This window comes from Cebidichthys violaceus, unplaced genomic scaffold (assembly GCF_023349555.1).
Source record: "Cebidichthys violaceus isolate CVI_PGR_0920_01 unplaced genomic scaffold, fCebVio1.0.p SCAF_9, whole genome shotgun sequence".
Lineage (NCBI taxonomy): Eukaryota > Metazoa > Chordata > Actinopteri > Perciformes > Stichaeidae > Cebidichthys > Cebidichthys violaceus.
In genome coordinates, this window is record NW_027176975.1 from 11,646,058 (window position 1) to 11,667,581 (window position 21,524).

Below are 21,524 nucleotides of genomic sequence, written 5' to 3' on the forward strand. Positions count from 1 at the left end.
GGAATTTAGACTTTACAAATATAAAAGCTAGACCTAATGATATAAGTGTATGGTCATCATTAATTACACTGGCTAGAGCTCCAGTCATATAATAAAACACTGTCAACTTATTTTACGTTTAAAATATTTTAAAATACATGTCATATACCTAAAGTTAACAAGAATAAATAGCAGAGCTTTTATCTGGGGATCTGGCCCTGTGTTCGAGTTCGCCCATGAACGATGGAAGCGCGCTCCCGATACTTCAGGTGAATGAGAGGGAAGCAGAGGAGCGGGACACGGTTCACTGTGCGTCGCACTAAAAAAAGGAACAATTAGAGGAAAATGAGTTGTGTTACGTCGCTTGGGGCCCATGTGTTTATGACAACATACCTACTCTTCGTGATGGGATGCGTTGCACAGAAAGTAAGTTGACATTTGTTGACAATAAGCTGACAATTATTCACAAGCTTTACCTACAGCCCTGTTGAGTACCGTGCGCCCATGTATGGAGAATGAAGCAGCGAACTCCGTTGGTAAATCGTGATATGCAACAATGTTTGCTCCTCGGCAAACATTCTGACACCAGTGGACTTAAAGCATGTTATTTTAAGAAAAAGTGAGGTGCTACCATTCATTTCGGCATACTTCTGATACACAAAGAAACAATTGCGTCAACTACATTTTAAATTAAAACGTAGTTCGTGTGTTCTGTCAACAGTTTTGTAACGTTACTAGCAAAATAACTTACTATACACCGTAGTAGGCGATAGCAAGAAGCGGTAGGTATATATTCAGCCAACTTTTAAAAGTTTACATTTTAACAGCCTACTGTAAATGTATTATGTTTGATAACATTTATGCCGACTGTATCAGAATGCCACTCTGCTTCGGAAAACGTCTAAGTTCAAGCATTACAGTATTGAAAAGTTCGGCAGATAGCGACTTACTTTTAAATGTACAATTTTTGCAATTGGGTTTTGTGTACGTTCTGTTTGACAACAGAATAGAACGTAGGCTAACATTGCCTCCTCCAAGCACAGTTTTAGCTGCTGCTGAAATTGCGAAAGTTGTGTAAGAAACCAAATATATTGCATGAAACATGTTATCAAAGTGCTGTTGTTAGTTTGTGATTTGAAACAGCGTCTGTCCATTGCATTTAGCCAACACATCCGCCTCATGGAGCCTAAAGTGCATTGCGAGGTTCACGTTCTGTCTCGTTATTTATTTTTATGAAATTAATATCCTATGTGGTTTTTTGACAACAGTTTTATTAATCACCTTACATCATGCTGACTTACTCTTGTCCACCTTTGCTATATATATATATAGAGATATATATATATATATATAGAGAGAGAGAGAGAGAGAGAGAGAGAGAGAGAGAGAGAGAGAGAGAGAGAGAGAGAGAGAGAGATATTAATTACAGTATTGAGCTATATTTTAGAATATCCTAACTTTGTATCCTTCAAAGGGATGTTTTGATGACACAGGCATGTTTTGATGTTACTGCTCCTCACAGAGTTAGAGAATGGCATGCAGAGTCCAAACTTCTGAAATGAGAACCACATTGAGAGCATGTAAACCTTGTTTTTTACTTCTCATACTCATTGAGGCAAATTCTCAAGCTGTGCCTCTGACATGCAAGGAGTTCATGATCAAAACAGGAATCCAACCAGTCCGGAATTGCTTTTTGTTTTTCGGCTGTGATTAATGTTTGACATGTTTTAGCTTCTCTTAAGGTAGAGTTAAAGCTCCTGTCAGGATAGTGAGGCTTAGTTGTGTATGGGTGCTTTAGATTTGATGGGTTGAGTTGTAAAATAGTTTGATGCCATAACCTGTGACATTCTATAATTTGGTATATATGGATACCTGCACTATATGAGTAACTGCTGGATGACAGTACTTGTTGATGTACATTGTCAGCTGCCTTGAACAGTCATGTTTGCATAGACAGCGGCAGAGGGGGGCCTCGGTTTGCTTTTGAAGAAAGGAAAAGTGATTACCCATTGCTCAGAGCAGTAAACACTGAATATGATCGCTAGAGCATGTATTGTGATACGTAGGCAAATGGCTGTTGCACTGACAAGATGCTTTGTTATCCCTGTGGTCTTGGAAATGGAAGTAAGCAACAACATTCATATTTTATGTGATTTCCTTAAAAGCGTCCAAACTGTAAACAGCATCACCCAGTCAGTCTTCCAATCCCATATTCTTCTGTTTTTGATTCATGCACAAAAATGTCCCCATTAGGGGCAGTGGCTGGTGTCATAACACAGAAGGATTACCCTTGACACAGACAGATCTCCTATAGAACATCAAGAGCACATCGTCAGCTAGGAGAAGCTTCCCCCTGTCAAGAGTCATCCTCTTCTGCTGATGGAGAATGGCGGCTCAGCAGCACAATTCTTGGAACTAGACAACAAAAGCCTTTGGTATATTGAATTGTCAGCGTCTCCAGCTTTAGTTCCTGTGTGCATAGGGTGCTCACTATCTTTGCAATTATCTGCCTGAGGGGGCACGGTAAATGATGTCTTTGTCCTCTGCTCCCCTTTTGTATTAAGTTGATTTTTGGAACAGCATAAACAAGCTTGGAATTTATTCTATTCCCCTCAGGAACAAAATGGGAGGCATCCTAGTCCACAATTCAGTACTGTGGACAAGGGAGAGTGAATTTGATCTTTGTTTTGTTGCTCCGCTCTGTCTTTCGGAAGGTTTTATTTACGATGGGAAGAGGGGACATTCATCTGTAATTGTATTGAGTTGTGGGACCCCAGTGAATTCGCTTACTCCTTCCATGAATTATCTGACAATCGGATGCACACATTCTGTCAACAGATAAACATGTCACTGTGTATCAGTGCACTGCTGTTGGATTTTAGAGGAGATAGGATGGAAAGCCATCCTACCCTGGTTGATTTGCAGATGTGGTAGGTTTTAATACTGCCTATGTTATATAATTATAAATATACATGCCCCAATTTAGAGTTTTATGGTGGTATTTTTATGGTGCCTCAGTTTAAATAAAAAAAAAAAAATGTAAGTTGTTTTCTATCCCAAACATAAATGGTAGCCGTGAACGTGAACCAAAATAATAATAAAAAAAACACTTATGCTTGTCTATGTTGATTTTACTTTCTATTACTTTGTATTTTCAAACAAAACAACACATTCATGTTTTTCTTGTGTTGCAAAACAAGACAGCAATGAAATATGTAATTTCCGGCTTCCTTGAAAGGAAATAGAGTTGCAACTTGAGAACCAGGTTCAAAATCGTTCCTGTTGTACAGCAGAGCAAATAATTTTTTCATCCAGATGGGGGGAAAAAAAGAAAAATCGGATGCTTAGCTTGGTTACTGGAATGTAATGCTAATACATGAGAGACACTGGTGCTCCATGTATCAAACAGCGTAGGTGAAATTCTCTGTTCTACTTTGAAAAGGGTGTTGTCTCCATTTAGACTCTGATTGATTTCAGTTTAACTGTGTCACACAGTTAGCTAGCCTACACGATTGGGCTACTCATTGAGGTGCTGCCGAAAAGACTAATTATCATGGATGCATTCACTGGATCACATTCCAAAATCTGGAAATGATTTCTCCAAACTGGTTGAAACCACTGGGAAGATAAGGTCATGATTCACCACAGGGTTCCACAGACTCACTTTAACAGCTACCACAGCATCAGCAGCACTTTTTTAGGGGAAATATGTTAATAGGTTTATACACCACAAACACGGAAGAGAGAGCCTGCATTTGCCTGTACTGTTGCTCACCCAGTCGCATATCTGTGCGAGTTCGAGGACCACAGCGGTGACAATTTAATTTATAGCGTTCCACTTTTCCGTGTCTATGATGGCTCTGTAAATAAAATGTTGATCAAACATGCAATCGCTCAAAGAGGCCTTTCATAAGTCACTCATGATGCACGAGGCAGTGGTGCAAATGTGCTGAGTCAGCACTACAGTGGCCAACGAGGGCGACCCTAGAAATGCCTGGGCTTAATCAGGCTGCCGCACCAGTTGTTTGTAAACTTACTCTGGCCTGAACCACAGCCACTGACATGAGCCCGTCAGGAGAGGCATTGACATCACAGGGGAGTTATGTGATAAATCCTGGGCTCCAGTATTAGCGCTTTCTACAGCTGTGGAAAATGACCTCAAGGAGCTTTTTTTCTGTTCATTTGGAGGCAGCTGTACAAAATAGAAAAAAACAAATAAGGCACGTCGCTGATATTGAGTTGCAGCTGCTGACTCGGTTGTCTAAAACCCTTTTAAGAGCTCATCCAAACTTCTTTTTAGCGGCATATTGCAGTTTATGATCGCTATATGGGAAACTAATGTTTTTTGAAAAGGGGTGTTTCCTCACTTTTTATGTATTCCGTGTACCCTGCAAGCCCTGAACTCTTGTGTCAGTGTGTTCTCCATTACTGTTGGGAAAGTCTGTATCTTTATCTTTTAGTAGTGCAATTCCTGTTAATTTGTTGCACATTGAGAAAACATGCTTTTTGTTCTAATTAGTGGCTTTCCTTGTTTAATTCAAGCTCCAGTTTTTATTTGATTTGTGGTCGATGGAGATAGATAGATGGTTACTTTATTAATCCCGTGAGGGGACATTTTTTAAGATCCGTCTCATCCCCATCATTAATTTCCATTCTTACATTTTATGTCTGTTCTAATATCTAGTACAATTTTGACTATTTTTCTTAATACTGTGTCTCTTCAGGTCTGTATCACTCAGATCTTCAAACCCTGTCAGACTACTTTGATTAAATTAATGATAATGAAAATGATTCAGTGCAGGCTACAAACTATTGGTCCACAAAGCTGTGCTATGTTGATATCAGTCCAGACCTGAGAATTTGGGCGCGATCAGAAAGCACCCTGAACTGCGGCTACTCAAGCACTAACCCTGTGAAGCAGTGTCACTTTTCTTCTCCAGTAAACAGGGCTAGTGAGGATTCCTGCCCCCTTTTGAGGGGCCCGCCTGCCTGTTTATGAGCCAGTTTGGGGCTGTTTGTGCATGAGAGGCAAAGTGTGTGTGTATGTGTGTGTATTAACAGTACTTCAGCAGAAGCCAGCTCGTGTTGCAGAGTTTTCACAGTGGTGTTGTCAGCCTGGGTGGTTTAAAATATCCATGTTACAGCCAACAGTTAGGTCAGACTTCTGTTTTGTCAAATAAATGTATACTGACAAGCACTGAGTACTACTTTCCTTTCTGTTTATTTCTCATCTTTTTTTCTGACCCCATCCTGCCTTTTTTATATATATATATATATATATATATATATATATATATATATATATATATATAGATAGATAAATATTCTGGTTAAGATATTTTCCTTAGTTTTAAATAATATTTTTAACTAAATAATGTCTAAATTAAATACAAATAATATTCTAATACGATAGAGCTATTCAAACAAATCAACTCCACCGCATCATTCAGTGGATTTTAATTTGCCTCTGTCGTAATTAGACAAACGTATGAACCCCATCATGGAATGTGATTGAAACACCTTCTGTTTTTTTTTTGTTTTTTTTTAAAGATGTACTGACGCAGAGTGAAAACGATAGAACAATACAATTTGTCAGGGGCCTCTAAGTAATGACAGCAGCTGGTCTGATGTTTCACTGAACAAGTCATTTCAGACAATTATGTGCTCAGTTGATCTACTTCTGTCCAGGGAAGCCTCTGTCAGTGGCACAACTGGGGCATAATGACCAGCCGGCTCTTATATAAACTTTCAGCTTGCCTTGTACGTATTAGCATCACTTCATTAAAATATTATCTGCCCTCCCCCGTTTGTGGAGTGGCTCATCAAAACGGCACTGCAGCCATTGTATCCTTGAATAATTAGCGACCTGCCAGTGGAGCGGCCTCTGATGTAACAGAACCGCGATGTTTGGCATTATAAGAATGTCCCATTTCCATCCGACACTGTGGCACTTTGAGGCCCTTTCATGTGTAGTCTAGCATGCACATCCCATGGTGCTGGGGACCTCCCAGCCGCCTCGTCCTGATGACACAGTCTCTGCCTATGGCACAGTTCTCTTTCATCAGATGCAAGATTTCACATCTTACAAGAGACTATTAATTCATAAATGAACATTATTTGCAATAGATATTTTTTGTACTTTTTAAAGTTTAATTCAGTGAAAAACAGGGTGAAAACTGGGTGACAACAACTCTTTAAGGGAGGTTGAGAAAAGGCCAGCAACGCAGCAGTATGAACAAACATACATTCTCTCACCACTGGTCATTCTTGCCCTAAAAGAGGACACGCTGTCCTTCTCTTCCCCCTGTTATGCCCCCATATTGTGAAGTGGTTCCCCCTCATTGCGCAACCTCGCTGCAAACGCTGTGAACCCCAAATCGGCTTACTCTCTTCAGCCTCAGCAGGAATGGCATTTGGCCCGTTCAAATGTCATCCATGTAATTCTTTGCTGTAGTACATTCATTTCTAGTAGGCAGTGCAAGTGTAGCATGCCATGTGCCAAAGTAATTGCTTCCAAATGTCAGTGAGAGAAAAACAGCAAAATACAACTATCTTAAAGGACTGATCAAAATTTACATCACAATTGTGGTAACTTGGAAAATATAATATTCAATGTAGCAGTTTCAATTTAGTAGAAGAGTGAGCATTTCTCTATGTAATGTCAATTACATGTCACACTTGAATCAATTACTGAGTATTTAAAGAGGTCTGAAGAAAGTTCAGCTGTAGACCTGTTGCTTTACATTTCTACTGTATAGTATGCCCTAATGCTTTGGGTGGTAGATTGTGATTTTTCATGATTTCTTCTTTAATGAAATTCCAATATGAATACAAAATTACAACATCTAACTTCTAACACCCGACAGAACGCACGCATATTTTCTTTAGTTACGTAGGTCATGCTGCCCTCCGTGCCCTCTCTGACCTCCCGTGTGTCTGTTATATGCTGTTGCCTGGCTGTGAGGCAGTCAGCTGTATCAACTATGGAGAATGCTTTTGGTTTAATCTTGGATGTCTGCAGGGCCGAGCAAGTGGTCTTCTCTTCCAGTCATGATTAAAATTGCGTGTAGATTTTTGCTACTGAAAATCTACTGACTGAGGAATGCCTTTTGATAAATGCATTCTGATGGGAATAGATGGTCCATGGAGCAATCAAAGTGCCTGTCTGGCTCCAATAGACTTCAGCTTTTCTTGTGTCCCCATTGCCCTCTTTCTCCCCTTCCATATCCCTTATACTTTTAGCCCAGTCCAGAGCACAAGTGTCGCCCGCGGGTGTTGGTTTGTTACCTGTCTGGCATGGGGGTCTGCCAGTCTGGGTCATTCCCACAGTCCAGAACTGAGGCCAAAAGGAAAGCTCATAAACACACAGGCCCCCTACTAAGGTCTGGTCCTCAGCTCCCTGGCCCAGCCACACATCTGCCCCTGCTTAGATTTCAGGTCCCCCACACACCTGGGATGAATTACAGCCAGCATGTTTGAAGAAATACCCTCCCCAGGGTTACCCAAGCAGGCAATACAGGCAAAACACAGGCTTTGATATTAAGGCAGAACTGCAGAGTTGAATAGTTTAGTTTGAAGCTGGTTTATGTTTGTGAGTAATCAGCCCACAAGTCAAGTGTATTATTTGCTGATGCGTACCTTGGTTGTTGGTTCCTTTGACATAAAGAACTTAATCACTTAGTGGCCATTATCTGACCACATGACTCATCTTAGAATTTAGACAAAATGTCATACAATACTGGTCAACACTTTTTTAAATACCATGAATGTTGGCATGGGTGGCACCAGGGGGAATCAAAAGCTTTAAATCTGGTAGTATTTTTGCTGAGCTCTTCCTGTACAGCTGAATAAATCACATTCATTGTCACTCTGAGAAGGGGTGTCAGTTAGTACCTGAAATAAACCTTAATGTGTGAAATTCTTTGGTAATAATTTCTTAAAAGCAGGTTTAAAATGATGACACGACTAACTTAATGTGACTCATATTGCAGGTATACTTTGACTGTGGTGCCAAGGTGGATGTGGTGGACGTCCAAGGCCTCATTCTGTCCCCTGGCTTCCCCTACAACTACTCCTCTGGGACACACTGTGTTTGGCAGTTCTTTGTGCCGGTTGATTACCAGCTTATTCTGGAGATATTTGACTTTGATGTGTTTGAAAACCATGACTCCGCTGCACAGTACTCTGCTTTCTCTAATTTTGCAGAGGAAGAGGCAGATGAAGAGTTGACTTTCACTGCTGGCAGCTTAGCGGCAGACAAAACTTCATCAGAAGCTAAAGAGCCCATGCTTCAAAGTGTAGGGGACGTCGCAAAAACTCAGCAGTCCTCCGAAGATGGCGAGGTCAAGCAAGTAGTGGTCCAGGAACAGTCCACAAAGATGGAAATTGCCGAAGTCTCAAATTCTGCCAAAAGATCCACGGATGCCTCCTCTGGCCTTTCTTCGTCATCTCCCCCCTCTCTCCTGCTCCTACCTGGGGCTGTGCTTCCAGAAGACAAGACTGTCAACTCCGTCTCCTCGTTTCACCTCAGGGGAGACCTCAGTCCCAGTTCTAACCCAAGCACAGTTGTGCAAGTGACCACCCTTGCCTCGCCACACTCCACTGACACTCCAGCTGTGAGCCCAGAAACCCAGCACTCAGTTCTTGACGCCTGCCCCCACGATGTTCTCTACATCTCAGACCTCATCACCTTCTCCTCCAGGTTCTGTGGGTCCAACCGGCCTCCCAGCAGCCAGCTGGTTTTCGGCTCCAGCCAGGAGATGGTGGAGGTCATCATGGAGCTCATCACCACCACCCACTGGGGCCGCGGTTTCGCTCTTCTCTTCCACTACCACAACCTGACTGAGCCAGGGGGGGACCGCCGTGCCTCTGCTTCCACAGCCAGCAAGGTAGACTCTATGCTGGCTGCTGTGAGTGGAGCTGCCTTCTTCGCAATGATACTTACAAGTGCCCTCTGCATCATATTCAGGTAACAGCAGTATGATATTTTTATTTATGGGATGATAAGATAAAAATAGGGGACAATAACCAGATGGTCAGATAAAATCAACTAAAATACGGTTGGTTATTGACTTCTATTTGCCACTAATGAGTTGCATTTTCCAGACTAAACGCACTTCTTTTAAATAAAACAAATGTTTTCGCAATACAGAGATAAGCTAACAAAGTAGCTGAGAAGTAGTTATAAAAGCCAGAATTCAGCCACTAGGTGAAGCTTTTGTTGAGTCATGATTCATAAAAATTAACCCCCTGGAGATATTGTAGGTCATTTTTACAAAGCAATATGAAAGCTATTATGTATTGCAGCATTTTTAGTTTTTAAATTTTTTTTTAATTAAAACTAGCAAATTTTGTATGTATAGTTCTAGTGACTCTGATGATCCTCTTACTTTTCCTTTAGTTTCATCAACAGGTTGACATTTTTGTTCAGATTGAAATGTCTTGAACTCCGGTACAGACATTTATGTTACCTAGGAGGATGAAGCCTAATTATTTTTTGGTGATTCCGTCCATTTTCATACGTTCAAATGCTTTTCTTGCTTTTTTGAAACATAAACTCAATTTAACTGACTCCTTAGCTTTTACTCTTCTGACAAAATTCACAAGTCTTATCTTTGATTCCTCCCATGAATGGAAATGGGCTGGTCTAACAGTAAATGCACGCACACAGAGGTGTACACACTCGCACATACACAATCACCACCTTGTTATGTTGACTCAGCTGGAAGCGTCAGTCCCTGATGTGGTGACCCTTGGTGATTAGTTGGGTTTGGCTGCAACTGTGCGGCCTCCTTGATGTGGAGCATTCTCACCATAGACAGCGGGGCATTCAAGGTACAGCACCTGGCATTAATTCCAGCACACAAAAACACTGAGGCTGCATGAAAGTGAATGGGCGGGGAAACGGGGACAACAAGGAGAATTAAAACTCAATGTGAGTTTGGTACCGATAGCATTGTCCGACAATCAAAAGGTGTAATTTAGAAGCTGTTCCCTCTTGTCCATCCCAGAGGACAATGAACACAGGCTGAGGGGTTAAGTTTGGAGGTTTGTAATACTATCTGTTCTAACAAGCAGACTGTTTTATCCTACTAGTCCAGATATATTTAACATCCAGGAAGGTTTAGATTTGTGTCAGCCTTAGTATTCAGCTTGTTGTGAGAAACACCCCTGTTTAAGAGGATTTGTGTTCATTGCAAATGCAGCTCAGTGTCTCCAACTCATCCGTTGGGCACAATAACTCCACAGGTTCTCACTATTAATGACAGGGAAATTGGAACCACGTGTTCAATAAAATGAAAGTGTAATTAGCAGCCAGTCATTCAGAATCTAGGAAATGTATTACTCACAAGCAGCCTTAGTAGCTGTTTTTTTCTCATCCAGTTGCTTCCTATTATTTTAAATGAGTTCACAAAAAATAACTGGAAAACAACTAGCCTGGTGTGCAAGGCAATATCTTGCAAGTTTAAAGCAGCAATAACTCCCAAGGACCCTTCTGACCAAAAAGGACGAGTCATAGCAGGGGTTGCCCTCAGTTGACCGGCGGCTTGTAATGAACTCATTCAGCTGTAAGTAATTTTTAATAAGAGGGTACTTGCATTTCTGCATGCTTCATTGGTTCATGTGGACTAAATAACAGAACAGGAAAGCATGGTAATAGTAGACAAGTGATATTGGTTAGTTTCTCAGTTATAAAATAATTGAATATTAATAGCCTGTAGAAGCAAATACTTGACATAGCTATCAGCAGTAAAAAAGTGACAGCCGTGCATCCCTACAAGAAAAAATTAAGCATAACAATAACACCAGTAACAACCTCTGTGAACTGCAAGAGTTGTGGCATGTGTAATGCAAGATCGTGGGGCATGTTGCTCCATCGTCCAACACCACAATAGAGCAACTATTTAGGGGAAATAGCCACGGTTATGTTGGAGCTATTAGATTATGAGTGAGGTGGTTACTATGTAAATATGCTCAATTTTCAGTACAGTTGTATGGGATATTGTCCATTTTTACATTTCTGGTAAAATTGTGAACACCAAAGGGATTTTTTTTTCTTGGGAAAACTCTGCAAAGAGTGGTTTTGGATGTGTCTTTAATTCTAAACTAAATTGCTGTGGTACTGTATGTTTTTCAGACCCAAACTGTGTCCAAAAAGAGCAAGCTCCTGTGCATCCAGCAGCTCTGAGGTACGGATACTACCGTGTACTCCCTCTTTCTTCCCATATCTTCTCCCTTTGTCCTTTCTACATGTCACTCTGTCACCTCCCCTACGGTTCTTCTTCTCTCTATTGCCTTATTTGTCAGTTAGACATTCCTCTAGAACCGGGCTTTATCTGGGATCACTGGACATTTAATTTAATATTCTTTGCCCCTGAAGTCTAATGCAGTAGCACTGACCCTCTTCTCCCCACAGAGCAGCACCACCTAAGGTTCACATCAGATCATACAGTTTGGTAACAAAGAATGATGAACCTGATGATGAAGCAGGTTATAGGGATTTACATCATGAAATGATGAGTTGTAAACTTCTGAAATTGGTACTTGGTGTCATTCAGATTCTACACATCAATTTCTATGATGCTCTGAGGAGGAACATTTTGGCAGTTGACACAGGGTCGCTTGAGTCAGGGTTGTCTAGGGCAAAAGAGAGCTACAAGTTTGAAAATTAAAAAAATTGGGGGTGAGGGTGTTATAGTGATGTGAGTTTTGCAGACCTCTGTAGCCAACTCCTCATCTCTGCTTGAAGCTAGTAGCTCAAGGCTACATAAGCACTTACTAGCATAATACATCAGAATCTTTTATAGTTATTTGATGGATTCAGTGAAGCACATTTTCTTCATGTTTCCAAATAACAAAACATACGCCATTATATGAGACATTGCAAGACATTGCTTTGGTTTGGCATGGTGGATTAACTGAATGGTGTTGTGCTGTATGCTGGTGTTGTAGGTGCCAGAGGGAGTCCAGAACACCGGGGCTGAGGTCAGCGAGCTGCAGCCGATGGCTGAGAATCAGAGCAACCTGGAAGCAACAACAGAGCAGGACAACAACAATGACAGCCCGCCACACACAGGTTAGGACGATATGCACGCACGCACGCACGCACGCACGCACGCACGCACGCAGACACGCACACACACACACACACACACACACACACACACACACACACACACACACACACACACAATGGATCGGTTGATATATTGGATTGCTGTTGCAAAAATTAAAGGTACTGATTTTTTTGGTATTGATGATGAATTGAGGTATTGATGATGAACATATCTAATAATTCCTAAGATATACTGTATGACTGTATGACTAAGAGGCATTGCAGCAAACCCAAAGCCCATAAATTGCACAATACTGTGGATGTCATACATTTTGATTTATTTTTAAACACGTTAAGACTTTTGACTACAATTATTTTAGGAATGATAAAAATACAAATCTACCATTAATTAATTTCCTGGCAAAGCACTGATCTGCTAAAGTTTTACTGCTGTTGTTTAAAAGTGAAGGCCTAGGTTTGAGGAATATGCCTCAATTGCTGTGATTTTCTGCTGGCGTGTATCTCTAGGTGGTGCTCTTTCTTTGTAGGTCCATCGATGGTGGTTATCTCTACTCATGCTAACCGCCCAGTTCTTCTTCTATTCAATAAAAGCAAATTGCCACTGACATTTCTTCCAGGAGTTTTCCTGGGAAAGGTATACCAAACACTAAGCGTTACAGGCTTCCCATCTTTATTGCGTTATAAATATGTCGTATGATATAACTTTGAATTAAAACCTACTGAAAAACCCTCTGTGGACTCTTGGTGGGTCTGTAGAGTTTTCGGGAAGTTGCATTAGTTTAGGAGCAGCACGCAGGCTTGATCCTGGAACTATCCAAAGGCTTCTCTCTCTCTCTCAGTGGGACTGAACCCAGGCTGAGAGATTTGTGGGTTGTGGCATTTAACCCACAAAGCAGCCTGGGAGTAGTTTGAACAACAGGGGAGTACAGTCCCCCTCTCTGTGTGTTCCAGTCATGGTGTAAGGAGTTTACACCAAAACACATTGCTTATAAACAGGAGTTGAGATTAGCCCACTCTGCATGTTGTTTCATTGAAGCATTTAAATTGCAGTACAACATCATAAGCTCTGCTGCTTTTCTAAATTGCAAACAGTTCTTTCTTAAAGAAGTAGGGAGCATTAAATTAATGTGGTGCATTAGTATAAATTACATTTCAATGGTGAAAGCTGTTATATTGTACAACGTTTAATTGTACTCACAATAAGCATTGTAGTTCAATAACACTATTAAAAATGTCCATGTCATTAATACTTGTTTTTTTCTGTTTCTTCAGGCAGTGCAGGCGGTGACATTTCTCAAAGTGCAGAGGTGGACCTTTCCTGCAGCGGTTTGACTGAACTCGACCTTGGCGCAGATGAGGTTTTCATTGTATCTTCAGCCACTAGCCCAAACAGGCTACCCTTCTCACCTCACACAGTAAGGCACAGTTTCATGCAGGTTGCAGTTTCAATACAGTTGTCTATGTTGTTACCGTTAGGACTCATCTTACTCTAAAGCTAAACATTCATGAGGCATAAAATCTCCATGCTATTGACGTGGCTCTATGGATGGCAATCTCAGTCAGTCACTTGGTCCACCGTTTTGGTCCCGACTGAAATATCTCAACACAAGTTCCATCTGAAAGTGGTCTTGATGCTATACAGTGGAGAGTGAAACTGTCTTTTTGATCTCAAGGCCAAACTTGCAGTGGGTGATCTCCTCGCTTTGGAGAAATTATCCCTGAACCTATGAACATCAGAGGTGACAGGACATTTATTGCTTTGATTTGACCCAGTGTTCCTAAAAATAAGATAACCATTTTATAGGTGTGGTAGTCTATAACTATGAAAACTATGAGGACAAAAATTGGAAATGAGTATAATAAAGAGATGGGAGAAGGGTTAAAAAAACAGTTCAACCAAACATGTTTTTCTCTGCTCTCTTTTGTATTCTCTTGGAATAAGAGTTGGCATAAAACAGCTCTGGCAGCTTTTTGAAGGACTGGCAAGCTTTTCTGCAGCCTAGGCTAATGGAGTATTATCTACAGAGCCAGATTCCCAGCTCCAATTGTGTGTGTGTGTGTGTGTGTGTGTGTGTGTGTGTGTGTGTTTGTGTGTCTGTGTGTGTCATGCACGCTTTGGCACACAGTGTGTGGTCTGCCTGTGTGTGTGTCCTTGATGCAGACGTCCATGTAAACAATGTTTGAGAAATGCTGCTTGGGCTAACAGCAGCCAAGTTCACTGGAAAATACCAAAATCATCTTCTCAATGTCATTGCCAGGTGGACTTCCAGGTTGATATTTTCATGTCACACACCACCAAATATGTAGATGTGCATTAAGCAATGAACCCCCATTTGATAACATTTTGTTGCAAAATACCCCTTTGAAAGAGAGCTTTAATTTAGTTACAATAAAGCAACAAGAAGACTTGAAAACCTAGATTAAGAGAAGTCTGGATCAAAATGCTCTTGTATATTCCTCGCTGTCCTGAATTCAACAGACTTAAGTCAACTTTTTCTGTTTTTCTGGGGAGTGTCAAGCTTTTCCAGGCACCCCTTAAGGGTCTTAGATGCCACCTTTGGAAAAATGGCTTGTAAGCGACTGTGTTAGGTGGCTGAGTTCTCATCTCGTGTGTGAAATCTAAAAGTTACCATTGTGTTTGTAGAGCTTTAGTGACAAAAAGAACATTTTATTTAAACCCCTAGCTAATTCTTGTCTAGACAAAGCTAGCTGCTAGTGACTCTGTGAAACGGATTATCTGGACTCATTTTCTGTCTGATGGTTGCAACCCCTAAAACCTTCCCCCTCCCCCAATCAACAGCAGCTGACCGATCAGGAAGGATAACGTTGCCTTTGCACATCTAACCAGTCAATTAGCCTGTCCTGTTTGCTTAAGCAAATATGAACTATTCAACTCTCAAGTAAAGTAGTCTCAAATAGTATTTTGTTTGGACCTGTAATGTACAGTTCAGATGGTAAGAGGTGTGCATAAACAACAGCACAAATGACTGAAATCAATGCAAACCCCCTACTGTTCTCTTGATAGCTTTACTTTACCTAATAAATAATGATTTGAGATTGGTACGTGAGGCACAAATGCTTGGCTGGCTGGTTGTGTGACTGAGCTGGCCAAGCTAATAAGAACAGTTCCTTCTTGTTAATCCATTAATGTAGAGCACAACACAATCTGCAGGGAGAAATTCAGGTGTTGGGAGGAAATGTAGAAGTTGCAATCAGCAGACTGGCAGCCAGTCAATTCCCAATACCTCTACCATAAGGACCATGTTGCTGCATGCAGTGATACTATGTGAATGCTGATTCTGGTTGACAGCAATTTAAGTGTTAGGCAATAAAAAGTAATTTTCTTACTGTTTTGAGAGCAGGGAATGAAATGGGCACCAGTCACCTGCCAAATACAGGGTAAATGTTTGCTGTGGTAGGTAAATATTTCAGGTCACCTGCCTTCATGAAAGATAGGTTTTCCTTTGTGTTGAGAAACATTATTTTTAAAAAGCAATTCCATAATTGAAAATTGTAAGTCAATAAAATCGACGCTTGTCAATGCAAAATATGATAGAAATGTCATAATATATATGCCATAAAAAGTTGTAAAAAGTAAGAATGTCATAAGAAGTCCTAGTATAGTATGCCATGAAGAATCATAAAGAAGTCATAGTGTAGTATGTCATAAAAGAAGTACCGTAACAGAAACACAACATTAGCTACCTATGTGCCGCAGGCGTGCCGGTCTGTGACCTTCTGACCTAAGTCGTCATGTCACTAACCTAGCTAAAAGGGCTGCGGGGGTAGTCACTACGAGTCTGGTCATAGTGTTATAAAAATGCCATTAAGTCATAGTATAGTATGGCATAAAAAATGTCATAAAAAGTCCTAGTATGGTATTCCATAAAAAGTCATAGGGAAGTCATAATGTAGTATGTCATAGAAAAGTCATGGTATATCATAAAAAAAGATCATGAAAAGACATGATGGAGTATATCATAAAAAAATCTGAAATGTCATAGTATATAGTAAGTCACAAATAAGTCATAATATAGTATACCATAAAACAATTTAATGAAACATCATAGTATAGTATGACATAAAAGTAATAAAAAGTAATTAAGTGAAAGTATAGTATGACATACAAATATCATTAAAGAATGTCATAAAAGTAATTTTATAATATTTTATAACAAATCTAAATTATATATAAAGTATATCTAAAACTGTCATTTAATAAATCAGAGGTATAGCATGGCATAACAAATATTAAAGAAGTCAGTTTACTTTATTGTAAAAAATGTCCTAGTACAGTGTGTGATAAAAAAAGCCATCATATGTCATAAAAAAATCATAGTATAGTAAGTCATAAAAGTTATTATTGTCAATATCATTAAGAAAGTCACAGTTTACTATGTTATAAATTATATATATTATAAAATGTAAAAGTCACGTTATAGTATGTTGTAAAAATTGTCTTTAGAAATGCCATAAAAATGTCATAGTATAGCCTTTCATTAAAAATACCTTAAAATGGCACAGTATATAAAGCCACGAAAATGCACCTGGACACTGAGCAATTGACCCAGACTACTCAGTTTAGTTTATACATTTATTCAATCTGTCTTAGCAGAGGGAGAGGTTTCTGCGTCACAGTGACACTGGTCCCAGCTCTGCAGGTGATTGGCCCTCACCAGACTCCACCACCTCACCTACTGATACCAGGTCTCCCAAGGACGGCAGCGTTGTCTGTGCCAGACCGAGAGCGTGGAGCGTACGCACCTTCCAGGACTTCCTCCCTCCACTACCACAGCTGCACAAGAAGTGGTGCAGCTGGAACTCCAACAGTCCCTTCACCAAGCTGGTGGACAGCGTCAGTACTAGAACCTTTTGATGTTTTCACACCCAGAACCATTTATGGCATGTGAGGTTGATGAGTGGTCAGTGCTATATTCAGTTAATTTGTTTAAAATGAATTTGTTTATTTTGTCTCTAGAGTTGTCTTAATCAGGTATTCTAACTTGACTTAAAGTTCAGTTCACCAAAAGTACAAATATTAATAATAAAAGTAATACATGTGGTACTACTGAAATCAGGTTGTCAACATTATCTAGAGTAACCAGGACATGGTCTCTGGAAAGACACTTTTTTATTTTTTCACATATTACTGAGGTGGATGCAGAAATCTCAGATATGGGTATAAAGACCAAAATAGAGACCAAATGATGCACATTAAAAAAATATATTGCTTTTATTTCATGTTGACATGTGTTTAAAACACAAATGGTCACGAAGGCAAGACGTGAACACACCTGTATTTAATAGGTCATTGTTGGTGAAACATCCCAGCATTATCTCCACACATGCATAAGAGCACTGTCGAGCACTTTAAACACTAAATGAGTCAGGGAGGACTCGGATGCATCTTGCATAGAATGGATGAACATTGGCACAGAGAAACCCAGGATGCTCGTTGTCGTAGCTCCTCCATAGGCAAGCAAGCACAGAACTAGCTGAAGGTCTGATGGAAATAAAGAAAATTACAACCTTCCATCATTTCTGAGGAAACAGATCCATGTTCGCAGACTGTTATATGTCGCAAGTGCGATTTATTTGTCAAATCATAATAAAATTTCAAGAGACAACAAGCAAATAATTTACTTTATAGGAACATTACTTATTGGTGTACTTAATAGAGTAAGATATGAATTTTGTGATCACACTTGAGAGATCTAGACTGGGAATATTGTCTAGTGTAGGTTGTTGTTAGGTTTTCTAATTAGAAGATGATGACCTGTCATTTCATCACAATAAATTCAGGCATATGTTCACTGCTTTACCTTTACCTGAGGAAGACCATCTGTGCTTGAAATAATTCCAGTCATGTCCACATAAAATAAAAGACCAGTAGCCTGGGCTGGTGTTTTTTCATTATTTTATTTAACTGACTTGCTACTCAAGTATTTTTTTCAGTGAAAACTTCTTTACTCTTACTCAAGTAGTTATTTTAATGACAACTTGAGTACGACTTGAGTACAGTTCTTGGCTACTCTAACCACCTCTGTTTAAACGACACATTTTTTTTTTTTTTTTTACACATTTAAAGTTGTCTCCTCTTCTTGTATTCAAACAACAGTATGTTCTTGTTGTATTGGGGATGCAGAATGGTTAGTTTGAATAGCACTGCCACATCTATGTCACACAGGCCTCTTTCACTGCAGACATGTTTACTTGTCATAGCATGAAAATGCATTCTATGTAGATCTTAAAGGTTACATGGTCCTGGTATCGTGCATGCTGGCTCACTAGGGAGGCTAGCTGAGATACTTGAATGGAATGAAACCATCTTTAGTGTTATTATTATTACATCTGTGCTTTTTCTTCTGTGACAAATCTAAATTTCTAAATCTCATGTCTTACCATTCCAGGCTCCATCCAGTTTGGTAGCTGACTGCAGAGGAGAGATCGGCAGGATGGTCTTCTCGGATGTTCACCTGGGCGCTAATGCAGACAACAGTACTATCTCTGACTCATCCATCAGCAATGCCTCCTACCCCCTTTCGCAGCCTGCCCAGAGGCAACGTCGTCTCAACTCCACCAGCAACCTGCGGCGCTCCCGCTTCACAGGGCCTTGCTTCGGTCTGCTTTCCGGGACAACAGACCCAGCTAAAGTCTCCGGGGTTCCTCATGCCCAGGGCTCCCCCTCAGAACCCAGCTCTGGATCTTCTCCTTCCAGCCAGTGTCAGATTGAGAGCGGCCAGACAGGAAAGAGGCGTGAGTTCCCAGGTGAGAGTGACCACATCAGCGTGCCTGTGTTTGCCATCTCTGAGGAGGAGGACCGGCAGCCTCTTGTCTCAGCTGAGCACCTGGACCAGATCTCTGCGTCTGCCGTGATGAATGGATTGGTCAAGGGGAAATACGAGGGGAAGGAGCCCATCATTGGAAACACTAGCTTCAGCCCACAGAGCCAGCGGGCCAGACCAGAGTGGAGGCCATGGGGGAGCCAGGTCTCAGGAGGGGTTGGTCCACTCTCTTCCGACACACTCACCACCACGACCGAGTCAAGCACAGTCTATGACAGCAAGCCGTCTCTCAGTCAGTCCACAGTGCTGCTCAGTGTGACCAACCAGATGTGACCAGACGGGCTTTAAGTTGTTGAAAAGAGCATGGACTCTAGTGGGCCAGTTTGGCATTTCTGAACTCACTTTGTGTAACATATAACCTATGTCTTTAATTTCTGAAATCAACTTTTACAAAATGTTTACCACGTATACTGTAGCCTCCTGCTGGCAAAGCTAGTCTTCTCACTCTAGTTGTTTTTCATTTTTTTTAAGTTGTGTTTGGACAAAGATGGAATATTATGCTGCTTACTGTGCCATGGCAATGGGTGCTGTGGTATTATGTTTAAAAAAAAAAAAAAGATGACTGATTGCAGACATGAATAAAAAAGTATTTTCTGTGTGAGTACTCCAGAACCCTCAACTCTTAGGAGCACTTTATAACCAGATTTATTAACCAGTTTGATGCTCTTCAGTGAGTTATAATACTCTAAACATTGCAATTTGCTTTCAACACCTGCCATGTGTCGGCTTTCTGCTTTTTCCTTAATGTAGTTCCTCTTATGTTTTTTTGTTTGTTTGTTGTTGTTTTTTAGCGCAAGCTAACAAATGCTTATACTTATTACCCAAAAGTGTACTGCAGAGCATAGACCGTACGTTGATATTAATGTTGCAACAGTGTTTCCATACCGTATGTACTCCTAAGGCTGATACTGGATTATCAAAGGGAAATCAAAATATAGTAATAGTATAGTAAATAAAGTAAAAGCATATAGTGTACTAATATTCACTAGTATGTAGTATAGAGAGAACTAGCAATCACAATAGTATTTAAAATGAGTTATGAATTAATGTTAAGTTTTAATAAAGGCTATGTCATTCACATGTTGTGTCCTTAATCTGATGGAAGATGTTACACAATCATGAGGAGGAACCTCAAACAAAGTTAGAATCAAAAGTCAGGATTGGATGCTTATTCTTTGATCCAGCATTTTTATGACATTCTATACCATTACTTTTTTGTCATACTATACTGTGACTATATGACATTTTTATGATATACTATAGTGAGACTATAACATGCTTTACCATCTCAACATACCATGCTGTGAATTTTTGTGACATTTTTATGATTTACGATACTATGACTAATCTATGGCATACTATATTGTGACTTTTTAAGACATACTATCACTGTATGACTTCTTTATGATATGCTTTAATTTGACTTTTTATGACATTATACTATGACGTTTTCTGAAATTTATGACATACGATACAGATTTTTTCATGACTTACTATTCTATGAATATTTTTGATTATTTTCAACATACTATACACTGGCCTTTTAATGGCTTTCTTCTATGCCTATTTATGATTTTTTTTTTTATATTCTCTACTGTGACTTTTTATGACTTTTTTTTAACATGCTGTTATTCAAGTTCTTTTTATGACATTTTTCATCATACGCTGCAATGACTTTTTGTGTACTATATTTTGGCTTTTTTTTATGACTTTTTACGAGTTTTTCGTCATACTTTTCTATGGATTTTTAATGATTTTTATGACTTGCTATTCTATGAATATTTTTCACTATTTTCAACATACTATACACTGGCATGTTTTGGGCTTTCTTCTGCTTTCTTCTATACCTATTTATGATTTTTTTTTTTATCTCTACTGTGACTTTTTGTGACTTTTTTAACATGCTAGGTTATACAAGTTATTTTTATGACTTTTTCCTACTTACTATTCTTTGGCTTTTTAATGACTTTTTTTAGACATACTATACTATGACTTTTTAAGACGTAATATACTTACTTTTTTTATGAAGCTTCACGACATACTGTATTATACTATGACTTTTAATGATATCTTTGGGCCATACTATGCTATGACTTTTTTCAACATGCTATACAATTACTTTTTATTAGTATACATAGAATATACTATGGCTTTTTAATGACTTTTTCAACTTTATATACTATGATTTTTTTATAACTTTTTTCGATATATTATACTAGTTATTTGGAGGGTTTTTTACATACTAGACTATGAATTTATTCAACATACTAAACTAACTTTTTATGACTTGTTTAAATATACTATACTGTGACATTTTCATGACTTTTTAAGACATAATATACTATGATATTTTATGATTTTCTTTTTTGACATACTATACTATGACTTTTTCTATGGCTTTATCCAACATACCAAAGTTTGCTTTTTTATGACTTTTTTTTCCGACATACTAGACTATTGCTTTTTAATGACTTTTTTTAACTTCTTATACTATGGTTTTTTGATGACTTTTTCAATATGTTATGCTATCACTTTTTTCGACATACTATACTAAGGCTTTTTTATGACTTTTTTTGGGACATAATATATTGGGATTTTTTTCGACATGCCACACTGTAGCTTAT

At 39.4% G+C, this 21,524-nt stretch overlaps 1 protein-coding gene across 2 annotated transcripts; it reads left to right on the forward strand.

The window, feature by feature from the left end:
- Positions 1–264: 264 nt before the first annotated feature.
- On the forward strand, positions 265–19,959 carry si:dkey-112e17.1 (serine-rich adhesin for platelets). Of its 2 annotated transcripts, none has more exons than XM_068704278.1 (7): positions 265–405; positions 7,971–8,947; positions 11,117–11,168; positions 11,932–12,055; positions 13,328–13,470; positions 16,668–16,910; positions 18,466–19,959. In XM_068704278.1, the coding sequence occupies exons 1-7, from the start codon at positions 325–327 to the stop codon at positions 19,171–19,173; spliced, it is 2,328 nt and encodes a 775-aa protein (XP_068560379.1). In that variant the 5' UTR covers positions 265–324; the 3' UTR covers positions 19,174–19,959. The 2 variants fall into 2 exon arrangements, with proteins under 2 accessions (XP_068560379.1, XP_068560380.1); XM_068704279.1 differs by having other exon boundaries at positions 16,671–16,910.
- The last annotated feature ends 1,565 nt before the right edge of the window (positions 19,960–21,524 follow it).